At 40.8% G+C, this 18056-nt stretch overlaps 1 protein-coding gene across 1 annotated transcript in view; it reads left to right on the top strand.

The window, feature by feature from the left end:
- GUCY1A2 (guanylate cyclase 1 soluble subunit alpha 2) overlaps positions 1-18056 on the top strand; it is a 261115-nt gene that overhangs the window by 37111 nt on the left and 205948 nt on the right. Inside the window, exon 4 of the mRNA XM_039520778.1 lies at positions 1071-1789. Within this exon, the coding sequence (XP_039376712.1) occupies positions 1071-1789 (719 nt within the window). The remainder of the gene's footprint in view (positions 1-1070; positions 1790-18056) is intronic.

Raw genomic sequence — 18056 nt, 5'->3', positions numbered from 1 at the left:
ATCATCTTAAAATGGAATTTTCTAAAGTTGCCTTTAACTAGCAAACCAAAGCAGCATTTGATGCACATTGTCAGTCTGGGATCTTTTTATTGCTGCATTTTTTATTGCCTGTATGCGATGTTTGGTATCATCACCTTTCAAAAATGAAAGTCTTTTGAGTTTCTGTGATGGGAACGTGGAAAGATCTAGTACATTAGCGGTGGATGACTCACTAGCCCCTTCACCCTTTGCCACATAAATGCTTTTCCAGGTGGCTAAGCCTGGAAGCATTGTACAAGCTATGTTCTCAAATTCAGGCAATTCAGAGAAAGGGGTTATTTCATCTTATTCTTTAGCAATCCCTAGTGGTCAGTGCAGGAAAAGTATTTCAGGCTCTGAGGCTGTCTTATTTCATGGTTGCAGAGTAAATGCAGCCAGAAAAGGTATATCTGAGTGGCCAGTTGTGGGTTTCACATTGTTCTGTGGAAGTCCTAGGTTTGATTTCCAGTCCCAGTCTTTGACTCAGTGGGGACTTGGAGTGTTGCAGAGACAATGAGGGGGAAGGAGAACTATTGTGTTGCTCTGTAGTGATCCCACTGTCCAATTCAAAGGTGGTACTAAAAGATTCTGAAGGAAGTTCTGTCTAGTCATCCTCATTGCAAAGGGTGGTCAGATAATCTGGGAGTGTGTGAGATATAAAGCATGAGGAAAGTGTAAGTCCTCTGGGCTCTAACCCAGAATGAGAAAAAGTAAAAGTGCATGAATCACAAACTGCGGCTTATAGAGGGAGATGGGACTGGGGAGTGAGGAAGGAAGATGGACAGGAAAAAAAAAAGCAGACCAGAATGACGAGATGTGATGCAGACATCTTAGGGTCACCCACAGAGACCAAATGAAATCTGGTAGCTTTTGCCTTAGGGAAATGGGAATCCCACTAGCAGGTATCCTTCATGAAGAAGCCTTTAGAATAGGGGACAAATCATAGTCTAGTGGCTGGGGCAAGCCCCAAACAAAAGCAGATTATAAAGGAAAAATGTTGCACAACAATAACCCCACCACGTTGTTGACGTATATTTACCATTGCTCTATAGGTTTGAAGTTTGAGGAGATGCAAGAAAAATTTGGGGAGGAATTCTTCAATATCTGCTTTGATGAGAATGAAAGAGTTCTTCGCGCTGTAGGTGGCACGCTGCAGGACTTCTTCAATGGCTTTGATGCTCTGCTGGAGCACATTAGAACTTCATTTGGAAGACAGGTCACTTTGGAATCCCCTTCTTTCCTATGCAAAGAGCTCCCCGAAGGCAACCTCATGCTCCACTACTTTCACCCTCATCATATTGTTGGCTTTGCAATGATGGGAATGATAAAGGCAGCAGCAAAGAAGATCTACCATTTGGAAGTGGATGTGGAACAAGTCACGAATGATAAACTGTACGCGGAGGGGTCAAACCCAGGTAATTGCAGCTGTCTTACTTTTATTATCAAAGAACGTGAAAATGCAAATATCACAAAAGCACTTCCACTCGGATCATCTCAGTCTCCCTCAGACCTGAGGATAAGCATCAGCACCTTCTGCAGAGCTTTTCCCTTCCATCTGATGTTTGATCCAAATATGCTGGTGCTCCAGCTTGGGGAAGGCCTTAGGAAGCAGCTCAAATGTGACACTCACAAAACGTTGAAATTCCAGGACTGCTTTGAGATAGTTTCCCCGAAGGTCAGTGCCACATTTGAACGAGTCCTCCTGAGATTATCAACACCATTTGTGATTCGGACCAAACTTGAGGCTTCTGGCTCTGAAAATAAAGATAAGGTAGGAGCATTAATTTAGATGGGGATGTGTGTGTATGGGAGGGGCACATTTATTCGGAGGAGTCGAACAGCTCAAGGACTATGCACTACTGAAAGCTCATTTAACCCCCCCAAAATAAGGCTTAAGTGGGATGTAAGTGGTTTGGCTCTGGATTGGGATGAATTTCATCCTACATTATTTATAAATGCTGCATGTGGAGTTATTGCAGATACTTTAAATGCCATTCAGAAAATTCTCGGTCACAGGGTTGTGTATTAAAACATTGGTGAAATTCCCAGTGCCTTGGTTTGACATAATGCCTATGTCTAATCATTAATTTCATTCCAATTTTATTGTAATAATACTGAAAATGACACCATTGAATGTAATTATTCTCCAAAGAATGCAGTTTTGATGTGTTATCTGAAGGGGTTTAACTGTAGGATTCCCATTTACTTTATATATCCTACACAACAATTTGAAAACATACTCTTCTCCATGTCTCTCATGCTGCAGAGATATGGGAAATCTGTAGTAATTAACCACTACAATAAATGATGCCTAATATGATTTATGCCAATCTTGATATAGGAAGCTCTGGTGCTGTCCTATCATAAAACAAGCTCCAAACCAAAGAATATTTGTTTACCTTTGTGCTGAGTGGTGCAAGTGTTCTTAGGTAGGTTAACTCTCCCAGGACCTGGAGATATTGTGGAGGCTACAAGTGGGCAGATTTTCAAATGAACTCAGCTTCCATTTAGGCACTTAAAATGGCATAGGGCTTATGTAGGTGTAATTAGAGAAATGCAGTATCTGTGTAGACACTACGTTCCTTACATTGGCTGTTGGCTGTTCACTGGAGCTGTGAAATTGACGAGAAAACTGATTCCTGGTTCGCCAGCCCTGCTGCTGCCGGGTCTCCTGGCTTGGGCTGTCCTCAGGATCTCCACTCCCCGTGGGGAACCCTTTTGCCCCCCCCAGGACCCTGGCTCCCCAGCAAGAGCACAGCAGTTGACTGGACTCCGAGCGCAGATCTCCCCGCCTGAAGTGAGAAGCCCCAGGTGGCTTTCCCACCACTTCTGGCTGGGCTTGGGAAGGCGAGAAGCCCAGGGGGGCAGTTGAGATCCGGTGGGGAGCTGCACGGAGCTGCGAGCCCTGGCTCTCAGCCCCCACACTATCTCTCTTCAGTCGGTGGAAGTGCTCCTCATGAGGACATGCACCACTGACAGAAGGAGAGTAGTCTGGACATCAGTCCATGCAGTAATTATTACTGTGACTGTAAGTCGACCTAACATAGGGTCGACTTAAGATTATAACGTAGACATGTTCTTAGTGGGTTACAGATTGTTGTGATAAGCCATAAATACAGTCTCTTTATTAAGGCCATTATTTTTAGTGTCTAGTGAAGTTAAGAATATAAATTCCCAGACTCATCTTTTGAAAATGTTGAGCAGGTTCCGTTTGAGGATGAGGACTGATAGGTTAGATATGGAGTGATCACTTTGGGAAAAGTGTTCACCCATGGGTAATATGGCGTTCTTGTTTTACCATTTTTCTGTGTGAGTTCATTCAATAGTGTAATGATTGTCTCGTTTCACCCACATAGTTGTTATCGGGGCATTCAGTGCACTGGGTGAGGTACAGCACATGTTGTTATAGGCATGTATAGGACCCATGGATCTTGAAAGGTGTGTTGTGGGGGGAGTTGTGGGTAGCACTGCAAGAGTGTAATGAGCCACTTCTCCTTGAATGGTCCCTTTATAATATCTCTTAAACTAAGGCTTTGTCTGCAGTGCGCAGCTTTTAGCAACATGACTGCATTGCTATAGCCATGCTGCTAAAAGACGCACAGTGTAGCTGCTGTTTGTCAGCAGGAGAGAGCTCTCGTGCTTACAAAAACATGCCACCCCCAACGAGAGTGCTCCTGCTTACAAAGCACTGTTCACACTGATGCTTTTCGTCGGTAAAACTTTTGTCATTCGGGAGTGCGTGTTTTTTTAACGCCCCTGAACGGCAGAAGTTTTGCCGATGAAGTTCCATTGTAGATAAAGCCTAAACTAACAGAACTAAACAATATGTTCCATCTTGTATTTAGCCGTGACACTTCTGAGTATCTTTCCCAGACCTGAAGAAGATCTCTGTAGCTTGAAAGCTTAACTTTTACCAACAGAAGTTGGTTCAGTAAAAGATATTACCTCACCCACCTTGTCTCTCTAATATCCTGGGATCACATGGCTACAACACTGCAAACATAATAATGATAGTAGGAGCTTTATATTAGCTGACATATTTGCAAGTATGCATTTACAAAGGTGTTTTCTATTTTAGTATTTAAGAAATAAAGAAAAGGTTTAAAATTTTCCAGCTACATATGTTTTTCCTCATGGTTTTTTTGAATGAAGTTTTAGAGTAATTATAAATTTCATTTCAAACAGGATATTTCTCGAATTCTTTCTGTGAGTTTACCCAGATTTATTATTCACACCCTACATTTTTTTTCACAATTGGGGCTATTCCTAAAACATAAATGTTTTACATGGTTTGCCTTCTTGAGGATAAGGGTTATCAAACATGGATATTATACAAATGGAGATGTCCTGGTCTAGATAAGACCCTCTTAGGGGATTGTCTCTTGACTAGGGTTGCCAATTTTGATAGGACGTAGTCTTGGATGTTTCATCACATGACATAATCTTTAATTAAAAATGAATCTTTAGTTCCTGGAGACTCCAGGACAATCCTGGAGGGTTGGCAGGAGTAAGTATTATCCATTCTAGACCCCCTCTGATAGGTGTTTAACCTGTTTTTATAAACCTCCAGTGATGAAGATTCCACAATCGCCCTAGATAATCTGTTCCAGTGCTTAACTACCCTGACAGGAAGTTTTTCCTAAATCTCCTTTGCTGCAATTTAACCCTCCTACTTCTTGTCCTGTCCTTAGTGTTAAGGAGAACAATTTATCACCCTCCTCTGTGACAATCTTTTACATACTTGAAGACTGTGATGTCCCTCCTCAGTCTTCTTCTCCAGATTGAAAAAATATGGGTTTGTTTAATCTTTCCTCATAGGTCATGTTTTCTAGAACTTTAATAATTTCTATTGCTTTCCTCTGGACTTGCTCCAATTTGTTCATATCTTTCCCAAAGTGTGGTGCCCAGAACTGGGTACAATACTGAGCTGAGGTCTTATTAGTGCTGAGTGGAAGAATTACTTCCTTTCTTTTGCTTACAACACTCATTCTAATTCATCCTAGAATGTTTTCTTTTTTTGCAACAGTGTTACATTGTTGACTCATATTTAATTTGTGATCCATTGTAACCCTCTATATTTTTCTAATTTGTTTTTGAGAAGGTCATGTGAGACAATATCAAAGCCTTAGTAAAGTCGAGATGTATCACATCTACCACTTCCCTTCTATCTACTAGGATTGTTACCCTGTCAAAGAAAGATATTAGGTTGGTTTGACATTAGAGTTACAATCTATTTGTTATATCAATTAAACTTTTATCAGCTATTTTGTACAAAGCACAAATTTCAGTATCCAATATATCTTTTAAACATATCAGAAAGAAAAATAGTAGAAACGATAAGGCAAGGTGAAATTTAAACTGCAGCTTTTCTGAGTTCATATAACACTTTTTAAACATGGTTTATGGATAAGGAGAGGTTACCTTCCTGACATTTGCTTGTTGTTGGTGACAGAAGTGAAAACCTCCTGGAATTTCTCTAACCACTGTGAACATTTATAACATAACTAACTTCAAGCATATAGAGGTGTTATTATAAAGTCAAGCTTCCTGGCTATAACATACTTGTGGCTTTATTGTAATGTTCAGTAAAGTGCAAACAAGTTCATAACAACTTAATATAAAAAGGAAGTTATAATAATTTTGCAGCAATACTGAGGTATGTCCACCATACGTAACTTGCTATAAGACAGGTTTGCCAGACCTGTAGCTCTTTTCTGGACCCTTTCCAATTTGTCATCATCCTTTTTAAAATGTGGACATCAAAACTGGAAGCAGTACTCCAGTAATTCCTCATAGGCTAGCTGGGGGGTGGGTACCGATATTTCTTCCTGTTGTAACATGAAGCCATTAAAAAGGTAACAAGTCACGGAGTTAGGTGATTGTTCTGTTTTGTGGACTGGGGCACTCCCTATTCAGTTTGCAGGAGTCACATCCTATCAGCAACTATCTGTTTCAGAATATTGCTTTTAGAGAATTCTGAGTTGGTGAATATCTCCACACTTCTCAGACTTTGCTTACTGTTCCTTAAATAGATAGCTCTTTCAAAATGATTTAAAGACTTTATGGTGCCTCATTTAATTTTTGGAAAGTATAATTTATATAAAAATTATATAAATATATATGTATTTAAATTATATAAATTTAAATTATACAAATGTATTTAATTATATAAATATATAATTATATAAATATATATGTATTTATATAAAACATAAGAACATAAGAACATAAGAAATAGGCAGCAGGTTTAAAACAAATAAAAGGAAGTTCTTCTTCACGCAGCGCACAGTCAACTTGTGGAACTCCTTACCTGAGGAGGTTGTGAAGGCTAGGACTATAACAATGTTTAAAAGGGGACTGGATAAATTCATGGTGACTAAGTCCATAAATGGCTATTAGCCAGGATGGGTAAGAATGGTGTCCCTAGCCTCTGTTCGTCAGAGGATGGAGATGGATGGCAGGAGAGAGATCACTTGTTCATTGCCTGTTAGATTCACTCCCTCAGGGGCACCTGGCATTGGCCACTGTCGGTAGACAGATACTGGGCTAGATGGACCTTTGGTCTGACCTGGTACGGCCTTTCTTATGTTCTTATGTTATGTTAAAAAGTAGTATTAATACATATCCTTCACACACATACATACTGTATATCTGGTAGAGATATCCATGTAATAAATCAAGCCGTGCTAAATCAGGGATAGGCAACCTATGGCACGCGTGCCAAAGGCAGCACGTGAGCTGGTTTTCAGTGGCACTCACACTGCTGAGTACTGGCCACCGGTGTGGGAGGCTCTGCATTTTAATTTATTTTTAAATTAAGCTTCTTAAACATTTTAAAAACCTTATTTACTTTACATGCAGCAACAGTTTAGTTATATATTATAGACTTATAGAGACCTTCTAAAAACGTTAAAATGTATTACCGGCACGCAAAGCTTTAAATTAGAGTGAATAAATGAAGACTCGGCACTCCACTTCTGAAAGGTTGCCGACCCCTGTGCTAAATTGTGGGATCATGTATAAGGATATTTACAGAGATTATATTACAAGTCCTAGCTTAGAAATATCTCAAGAAGATTATGTGATGGAATCCCAGGCATGCAGTCATGGGAACGTGGTACTGCTATGCTCCCTTTACTCTCCAGGTAGATTTTAAGATAAATTTTAAGATTTTAATATAGATCTTAAGATTTTAAGATAAATTTTAACTAATGGACAAAAAGTCAGAGTTAGTTACCAAAATAAAATAAAATATAAGCACGGAGTCTAAACTCTCAATCCTGTTAGACTGGGCAACATCTAGATTAAGCAGTTTTTCTCACCCCACTGGATATTGCAATTCATAGTACACAGATTTCATCTTTGAAACCTGGGCCAGTCACTTCTGTTGGAGTCTTCAGTATTCTCTGAGTGTCCTTGTTGCTAGTTGCAGTGTAGATGGGGGGGAGGGGAAGAGAAAGGCCAAGCATGGCCCCCCTGCATTTGGTTTTTTACCCTCAGTCCCATATGCTTGGAGAACACAAGTCCAGGCATGTCTGGTGAGCATTGCTGAGTCCCCAGGCAAAGTTGAGCAATTCCCCTGCTGTGGCCTTATACAGGTGAGTCATTGAGTTGTAGCTCCCTTGCTGGACAATGGCTGTTAATGGTTGTTTGACACTCGCCCGGGTGTTGGCTGCTTTCCTTGGCATTGTCTCTGGAGAGCTAGTATCTGGGTGCTTCCCAAACCCACAGCATATTTTAGTAACAATCATAGTATACATTCTCATAACTTCATATGCATTAGATAGAAAAATGACTTTCAGCAGATCATAACCTTTCCCCTGATACCTCACATGGCCTGCCTTATATGCAATATCACAATTATATATAAATGAGGAATATGGGGGTTACAGGTTGCCCCCCCCAAGGAATAGAATGTAACACACCCCTTACCCCAAACTACCATTTTTGGCATAGTACAAGTAGCAAATTGTTCAAAACTGTACACGAGAGAGGGGCTTGTCCACCTGTGGTATTTGATTTTCCATCGTTGTCCATATCATTCTCTCATGTTACTTAAATGCAAATGTTACCAGTGGAAAACAATATGATCCAGTGCTTTCAACAATCCAAGTGCAGCATTTCCATTCTGTTTGTTGACTACATGCTGTGTAAAAAGAGTATTTTCTATTTTTCCTTCTCAATGTACTGCTTTTTTATTTAATTTTTCCCTTTGTTTTTAGGTGAAGGGACAGGATAGTTATTTATGTAGTGCCTAAAATTGAGCTTTTCACTTTAGACACAAATAGAAAACACACTATCACCACATCTTACTTATTTGCTTGGTTGTTTTTTTTGTTTGTGTTGTGGTAGCACCTAGTAACCACAGTCATGGACCAGGATTCCATTGTGCTAAGCATTGTACAAACACAGAACAAAAAATTGTCCCTTCCTCAAGACTATACAATCTACAGCTTGCAGTCTAAAACTTTTGACAGTATTCAGTTAGGGCCCTACCAAATTCATGGCCATGAAAAACGCATCACGGGCCATGAAATCTGGTCTCCCCGCATGCAATCTGGTCTTTTGTGTGCTTTTACATTATACTATTTCATGGGGGAGACCAGCGTTTCTCAAATTGGGGTTCCTGACCCAAAATGGAGTTGCAGGGGGTCACAAGGTTATTTTAGGAGAGCTGTGTATTGCCACCTTTACTTCTGCGCTGCCTTCAGAGCTGGGTGGCCGGAGAGCAGCAGCCGTTGGCCGGGCACCCAGCTCTGAAGGCAACACCCTGCCAGCAGCATCACGGAATTAAGGGTGGCAATACTATACCATGCCACTCTTACTTCTGCACTGCTACCTTAGGAGCTGGGTGGCCAGAGAGTGATGGTTGCTGACTGAGGGCCTAGATCTGCAGGCAGCGGTGCAGAAGTAAGAGTGGCAATACCATACTATGCCATCCTTACTTCTGCACTGCTGCTGGTGGCGGCTCTGCCTTCAGAGCTGGGCTCCCGGCCAGCAGCCACCACTCTCCAGCTGCCCAGCTCTGAAGACAGCGCTGCCATCAGCAGCAGTGCAGAAGTAAGGGTAGCAGTACCGCAGGGCTTCCCCCCCAACTCCTTTTTGGGTCAAGAGCCCTACAATTACAACATCATGACATTTCAGATTTAAATAGCTGAAATCATGAAATTTACGATTTTAAAAATCCTATGACTGTGAAATTGACCAAAATGGACCGTGAATTTGATAGGGCCCTATTCATAGTATTTTCAGTCCTTTGTCATGTGAAAAGCCTGCTATGCTACTAAATATTTTTCTGTATGTTTTGCAATATTTTCAATCTCTGCTATACTTTTTGTGTGGGAAGGAAGGTGGAATAACCAAGACTTCAGTTCTGTAAAAGTGTAAGTACTTACTTACCTTTAAGCACGTGAGTAATTTCATTGATTTTAATGGGATTACTCTCATGCTTACAGTTAAGCATGCACATAAGTATGTGCAGAATCAGGGCCCAATTTGTACATGTTAATCCACAAAGAGGTGTAATAGAATTCTATAATAATTCAGATGAGGGTATGTGATGACACCTATAGTAATATGTTCTGTATAATTTTCAATTTTTTTTTAAATATGTACTTGTTTAACTTCATCACTGAGGTATCTACAATGACAGCAGTCTTTTCATTGATCTGATCCAGAAAATACAGATTTTTCTATATGACCAATTATTTTTGAGTTGATTTGATTATTTTTATTTATGTGAACACTTTATATTTGTCCAAGTTCAATGTAATCTGCCTTCAAGGTCACCAATCTCCCGGTGTGTCTAAATCCCCACTGTTATTTATATTCATAATTCCAAGGCCAGAAAAGACCACTGTGATAATCTAGTCTGACCTCCTGTATAACACAGGCCATAGAACTTCCCAAAATAATTCCTACGTCACATTATTTAGAGAAACATTTAATCTTGGTTTAAAAATGGTTTAGTGATGGAGAATCCACCACAACCCTTCATACGTTGTTCCAATGGTTAATTACTCTCACTGTTAAAAATGTATGCCTTATTTCCAGACTGAATTTGTCTAGCTTCAATTTCCAGCCATTGGATCATGTTATACCTTTCTCTGCTAGATTGGAGAGCCCATTATTAAATATTTTCCCTCATGTGGATACCTACAGGCTGTAATCACGTCACTCCTTAACCTTCTCTTTGTTAAGATAAACAGATTGAGCTCCCTGAGTCTCTTGTTATGAGGAATGCTTTCTAATCCTTTAATCATTCTCATGGCTCTTCTTTCAGCTCCACTATTTATCAGTCTCCTTGAAATGTGGGCATCTGAACTAGACACAGCATTCCAACAGCAGTCACACCAGAGCCAAAATAGAGAGGTAAAATGACCTCTGTACTCCTGCTCGAGATTTTCCTTTGTATGCATCCCAGGAGTGTATAAGCTCTTTTGCCATAGAATCACCCTGAGAGCACGTGTTCAGATGATTATTCACCATGATTCCAAAATCCTTTTCAGACTCACTGCTTCCTAGGATAGATCCTGTAAGTAAGGCCTGTGTTCCTTGTTCCTAGATGTATACATTAAAACACAAATGGTTGGCTTGCTCTGAATGAAGTCATCTTCATTATTTACCAGTCCAATTTTTGTGTCACCTGCAAACTTTATCAGTGATGATTTTATGTTTTCTTCAGTATAAGGTTGTGATAAATGAGGGTGGAGGGGTAGCTCCCTTTTATGAACACCCACCCAGCCAGTAGCTATAAAATCCCTCTTAGTAGCTGTTCTCTAATTGCTGTACCTGTAAAGGGTTAAAACGTCTCACTGCTATGCAGAAATAAAAGAAAGTGAGTGGGCATCTGGCCAAAAGAGCCAATGGGAAGGCTAGAACTTTTTAAAATTGAAAAACGACTCCCGTTTTGTCTGTCTGTTGTTGTTCTCCTGGGGAGAGGAAGACAGGGCAGCAGCTATGCTGTAAGAAGCTTGGGCCAGGTATGAAAAATTATCAGTATCATACCTAGAAACTACTCATTTAAACCCCCAGATATGTAAGTAGATCAGGAAATGTCTAGGAAGATGTGATTAGGTTTATCCCTTTTATTTCTTTATGTCTTGTGGATTCCTCTGTGCTAACCCCAGGTGCTTTTGTTTTGCTTGTAACCTTTAGACTGGACCTCAAGAAAGCTATTCTTGGTGCTTAGTCTTTGTAGTTTCTCTTTTAAAATCTAGCAATAGCCTGAGTTCCCAAATGTACTTTCTTCTTTAATTTTTTTAAATAAAATTTACCTGTTTTAAGAACAGAATTGAATTTTTGTGTCTTAAGAGGTTTGTGCACATGTTGTTTAATTAGGTGGAGGCAACAGCTGATTTCCTTTTTTTTTCTTTCTCAGCTCTTCCTCAGAGGGATGGGGAGTGAAAGGGCTTGAGGGTATCCCAGAGGAAGGCTCTCAAAGGGGTTCTGCACTTGGGTGGTGGCAGCATCTACCAAGCCAAGGTCAGAAAAAAGCTGTAACCTTGGAAGTTTAATATAATCCTGGAGTGGCTAGTATTAATTTTTAGAATCCTTGTGGGCCCCCACCTTCTGCACTCAAAGTGCCAGAGTGGGGAGTTAGCTTTGACAAAGGTCAAGAAGCAATCCTTGCAGAAGCCCACTGCAAACACTTCCATGTGATGACAATTCTCTGTTTACACTGACATTTTGAGACCTATCAGTTAGCCAGTTTTTAATCCACTTAATGTGTGCCATGTTAATTTTATATGGTACCAAGTCCAATGTCTTACAGAAGTCTAAGCATATTACATCAATACTATGACCTTTGTTAACCAAACTGGTAATCTCACCCAAAAATACATCAAGCTAGTTTGATGGGATCTGTTTTCCATAAACCCATGTTGATTTGTATTTATAACATTACTCTTCTTTAATTCTTTATTAATCAAGTCCCATTATTGTGGTAGTGCCCAGAGGTCCCAGTTAGGATTAAGGCCCTGTTGTTCTATTTCTTGTACAAATATTCTGTAATTTCTCAAAATTCATAGTACTTTTTACTTACTGGAGAAATTGTATGCAACTAGCAAACTAAATCCATATGCTGTCTAATTTTTCCATATCAGTAATAAATCCCCTAAATAGCAAAGGTCCCAAATACCATTCCCTCAGGTACCTCACTGTCTACTGCCTTCTCTCCACTTTGAGGGCAGCCATTTATTAAAAATCTTAGAGCCAGATAGATATACCCTTACTCATGTTGAATAGCACCTTACTTCATGAGTAGTCCTACTGTAGTCAATGGAACTACTCATGCAGTAAGGCATTATTCAAAGTGAGTAAGTGTATCAGTAAAAGGCATAGAACAAAGTGGGAAAATTCTTATACCATGAGCACTTTTCATGAGAAGATGAAATGTAGTTTAATTATTTTTTAAGTGATATTAGGACATGTCCCCTCACCCTGTGTTTTTAACTAGTTTCTTATTGGGACATCTAAGGAATTTGGTCACATGGGTCACTTTTAGGTAATATTTTATTGACTTTTTCAAAGCACTCTAAAAGGTTTGAAAAACCTGATTTTCCACATAGAAGCCATGCTGATCAAGTCATGCTAATCCAAGTGTTTTACTCTTTTTTGGTGTCCTGATGCTCAGATGGGAACTTCTTAGGAGTTCTGTTGTCATCCTTTTAGAATAAGAGTCAAATTATAATCTCCAAAACTAATTGTTATTTTAAAAGTTATGTTGCATTTCCTGCATTTATCTGCTATTCCTTTCCTGCAGCAGATATTACCTGTTCTTTTTCGAGTGCTTGCTCATGTCCATTCCATGCTAGGTGTGTGTGTGCCACACTTTTGCCAGAGATTTTTCCATCACTGGTATCAGTCAGGCTGGCTCTAGTGCCCTCAGGAGCTGCGTGCTTCTGCGCCGGTCTAAGGGGCACTACCAGTCCCACACCCTCTGAGTTCCTCCTTACCGCCTGTGACGGTTGCAGGAACATCTCCTCTTCCTTCATCAAGGTGCTTATCAGTGGTTTCTTCTTTGATAGTTTAGTCTATAGTTAAATTACAGTGTGTATATTGTAAATAGTATTAGTGTAGATAGTACCCCCTTATCATTGAGGGGCTCTCTTCTCCCCTGGGGCTGGGCATGCCCCAGTCCCCAGACTTCAAATCCTGTGCCTCCTGTGGCAAGCCTATGCCCGTGAGGGACTCACACTCCAATTTTTTGAAGTTCTGGGAGAATCTCACGTGAAAGCCAGCTGCCAAATTTGTCTGGACTTTAAGCCTCTCACAAAGGAGGACAGAGCATTAGGCTGTCCTAATGGAAGCTGCTCTTAGACCAGTTTTGTAACCAAGCTGCTTGGATTTGGGACCAAGCACTTTGGGCTTGGTGTGAAGCACTCCTCCAGCACTGCACGCATCCTGGCACTGCTCTCCATCTCCGCTGCCAAGGAAGAAGCACAAAAAGCAGTACATGGACAGAGGGCACTCGCTGGTTCCGAAGAAAGGCAAGCCAGGGCACAGCAAGGGAGTGCTACCCGCGTTGGGTGACTCCTTCACCCCCGGACACATGGTGGCACTGTAGATTTTGCCAAGATTGTTGAGTCTGGTGCTGATACTGGGAAGTCATCGCGGTACCAGCAGAATTGCGGTGCCTTCAACCCTGAAGGCAGTTGCAGTGGCCAGAGACTTGCTGTCGCTCCTGGTCCCTTGGAGCAGGAGAGAGCATGATTCTTCGAGCTCCTTCCCAGAACTGGCCCCTCCAGTACCTTCTGCAGGCAAGCTATCTCTTCTGTCCTCTGCAAGGTCATCCCCGGTCCTCCACCAGTCACTGGATGCACAGCACCATCACTCTTAACTTTCTCCCTAAAAATGTAGGTGGAGACTTTAAAGGCACAAAGGCAAATTAGGCAGACAACCTCCATTGAAATTCAGTGCTTCCTAACTACTCTTTGTGCCTTTGAAAATCTTCTCCTTTACCTCCATCAAGGCCACATTTCATTTTCCCAAGAAAAGTGGTCATGGTTTAGGAATTTCCCCACTGTCTTCTATGGTAAAGACTTCAAAATATTGGCTTATGAAAGTCCTGGAAACAAAACTCTGTACATAAAACAGGCACAAGGTAGGCAGTGCAAGCTCCTCATTCCACCTTTTCAATATGCCTCAACCAGATCAGAGGGAAAATTCTAGGGTAGTTGTCTCCTTGCACATTTAGTCTTTCTGTGCATACCAAGACAGGCCTATTTGTGATGTGGACATCTTTCTCCTTGGAACTGGAGTGAGACCATTAGCTTATTTCACCCTGTGGGATTGTTGGGAAAGAGATGCACAATTCTCTTCCCCATTCCATCCCATGGTTTATCCCCTCCCCACATGTGGATGTCTGGGGTCAATGGTGGGAAGGCCAATCCTGCATAGGTAGCTGGCTCTTGCTGTCATCCAATCAGGCATTGACAGATCCATGCAGTGGATCAACACAGCAAAATTTATAGGCACAATTTTTTGTGTGTGCCCTTTTGAAACTATGGCCTTTAGCATGCTTTCAGAACAGTGCAGTGAAGTCTGCCAAAGCAGACATTACTACTGTCTTGGGAAGGAGCTAATTCTAAGTGAATCATAAAAGAAATTGTCCTTATTTGATTCACTGCCAGATACTGTGCAGCTGTGTTCATTGCAAACTCGCTGCTTTTCTGCTCTCTCTCATACTGACAGCCCTTCCCAAAATCCCAAATAAACCAGTCTATAGAAAGACACCTACTGGCCAAGGAGTTTATGTAGCACTGTATACAGTTTCACTCAGGCCTGGTCTACACTAGGACTTGGGAAACATTTATTTTTTTAAAACAGGATATATATAAAAAAATAGAAATACTATATAAAACTTTTAAATATAAAACTAACAAAAGGCACCACCATTCTGCACTTGCTCAGCCGGTAGTTGAAGAGTTCCTTTTCAGTGTGTGCGCCTGTATAGGGGGCTTCATGAGCCAGGGCATTAGCGGGTAGGGCTGGGTCCCCCGGATCATCACTAGCATCATGCATCCCCACCGTTATTTTTGTGGTCCGAGAAAGCCTGCCCTGTGCCTGGGCGTCTAGACCAGAGTTCCTGAACACACGCCGCTATGAACCTTGCCGCCCCACCGACGCTGATGTTGATGTTGGTAAAACGTCCCTCCACCAAAGCTTGCAGCACAGCACAGCAGAAAAGTAGCCCTTTCCTTTCGTACTGCTGGCCTGGTGGCCTGGTGTGGATGGGAGTCCCACAGCATGCATTGGGGAAATCCCTACAAAATGGGGGCAGCGGTGCGGGGGAACTGTGGATAGGTAGGTTCAGTGCACCCACTCCAAAAGAAGGCTGGGCCTGTGTGGTGTGGACTAAGAAGTTTTGTTTTATTGTATTTAGTATACACACATTAATTATTTTTCGATCGACAAATTAACAAATGAAGTAAGTAGAGAAAAGATAGTGTGTGTAGACAGCCTCAGAGAACTTTTAGGAACAGACCTGGGACCTGAAAGCTCATTACCAGAGCTGCTTGAAGATTTTCTGACTGAATGTTTGTCTGTTGGAAAATGTCGTTTCATCAAAATCAAAACTTTCCTTGGGAACATGTCAATTTCAGTGAAATATTGTTTTGAAAAAAAGTTGAAACATTCTATTTTGACATTTTCGGAATGGAACCTTTAGATTTTTCGTTCGAAAATTTATTTTATTTTATACTATAAATTATAATATATGATATAAACATTTTAAAAGTAAAAATTAAAATAAAACATATAGATTGATCCAAAATGATTTTTTTTAAATTTGCTTTCATGGGAACATGAGAATTTGATGTTTTGTTTTGATTTGGAACAAACTTTGAAATCATGGAATTTCCCACAGCATTGAAATTGCAGTTCCTACACAGCTCTGCTCGTTACACAGACTGGGCCAGATCTTCAGCTGTTAGAAATGAGAGTACTGGGTAAATCTGGCTAATTCACTCCAGATAGGACCTGGCCCTGTGTGCTGAATTGAAAAAAAAAACAAACCTAGGGCTGACTTTTGCAAAAATAAGTTAGGCTACTAAGCCCATGGCTAGGCACATAAATAGGTGACCAGACTTTCTGAAGCATTGAGCAATGAAATGCTTCCATTGACTTTAAGGGCCAAAGAAATTTGATCCAATGGCTATGGAATTCAAAAGGAATCTTTCCACCGACTACCACGGGTACTGAATCAGGCCCTAAATACAGATGTAATCATCTATTTTTGAAAAATTGTGGACAAGTTCTCTAGGGTTATGCAGTGCAATGTGTTGGCCAGACATTTTCATATAGCCCCATTGGATTGCCACCATACAGTGCTGAGTAGTTGTGCATATTACAAGAAGCAGCCTACCGATTATTTCAGGAGTGCTACTTTTCTCCGTTTGCCTTGTTTGCTTGTTCTTAAATAAATGTCATAATATGAAATAATACCTTTTTCATCCATGAAAGACATTTCTTTTCTAGCTTAATTACAGAGGCATGTTTTTTTTAAATATTTTGAACAAAATATATGAAAGAATGCCTGACATTGGCAGAGTAATTTTAAAATCCATCACAACATGATCTTGAATTTTTTTGTGTTTGATCCTTAATCTCCCCCCACCTCTAGTAAAATTCAAATGGAGTGGCCTAAAAGTGAGCCTCGTTAAAGGACATTTGTCACATGTGATCTACAAGCTCTAATCCTTCCCAGAGCTGTTTTATTCACAGGTAGTCAGCAGTGGATACTAAGCTTCCATGGCCTTTGCAGGCTTCTGGAACTCTCAAAATCAAATTTCGTTTTCTGCTTCCGCTAATATCCCTCACGTTTGCTTGTCAAAACCCATTTGTGCTCTGATGATTTTCAAAATGAATTGGACTGGCTGGCTTGACAGCTACTACAGGTTGTGATGGGTTATGTGAAACAATAGATGACATGACTTTTTTATCTCACTAATAGCTGTGCTTCAGAGAACTTTAATAATGCTGTGGAAGCATCCTAGAATTTTTAATACTTCTTCCCCAGACAGAGCAATAACAGTGTCACTTGGCTTTTCTGTTCACAGTGATAGAGCTGAAGCAAAGTATAAAAAACAAATGATAAAACATTCCTTTCCCCACCCCCACCCCCTCTTCTCTTAATCTAAAACTGCAGAAGATGTCTGGAAATTATTTTACTGAGTCAAGCATTCATCAGCCACTTTGACTCCTATGGTTCAATCTATCGTCTTATGATTCATTTTTCTTTTTATGCCAAGGAAATCAGTACCATAGACAAATGCCCATCTTCCTCTAAGTGACTGAAAGCTTTTGTATGGGTTAATGATTTACACTCACCACTGTTGAAAACACTAAACGATGAGTTTCAATTTACTGTCACATTACAAGAACACATTATTCAAATGCAACTCAATTGCATTTTCCGGATTTTTCCCCTCTCTCACTCCTTCTTCAATAGCTAATTATTACAGATCAATGTTATCTCCACCTCATAGACTCATAGACTTTAAGTCAGAAGGGACCATTATGATCATCTAGTCTGACCTCCTGCACAATGCAGGCCACAGAATCTCACCCATCCACTTCAATAACAAACCCCTAACCTATGTCTGAGTTATTGAAGTCCTCAAATTGTGGTTTGAAGACCTCAAGCAGCAGAGAATCCTCCAGAAAGTGACCCATGCCCCATGCTGCAGAGGAAGGCGAAAAACCTCCAGGGCCTCTGCCAATCTGCCCTAGAGGAAAATTCCTTCCTGACTCCAAATATGGCGATCAGTTAAACCCTGAGCGTGTGGGCAAGACTCACCAGCAGCACCCAGGAAAGAATTCTCTGTAGTAACTCAGATCCCAACCCATCTAACATCCCATCACAGACCACTGGGCATACTTACCTGCTGATAATCAAAGATCAGTTGCCAAATTAATTGCCAAAATTAGGCTATCCCATCATACCATCCCCTCCATAAACTTATCAAGCTTAGTCTTAAAGCCAGATATGTCTTTTGCCTCCACTACTCCCCTTGGAAGGCTATTCCAGAACTTCA

Source organism: Mauremys reevesii, linkage group 1 (assembly GCF_016161935.1).
Source record: "Mauremys reevesii isolate NIE-2019 linkage group 1, ASM1616193v1, whole genome shotgun sequence".
NCBI classification, from domain to species: Eukaryota; Metazoa; Chordata; order Testudines; family Geoemydidae; genus Mauremys; species Mauremys reevesii.
The sequence above is the reverse complement of the archived record's forward strand: the minus strand, read 5'-3'. Positions and strand labels throughout refer to the sequence as shown.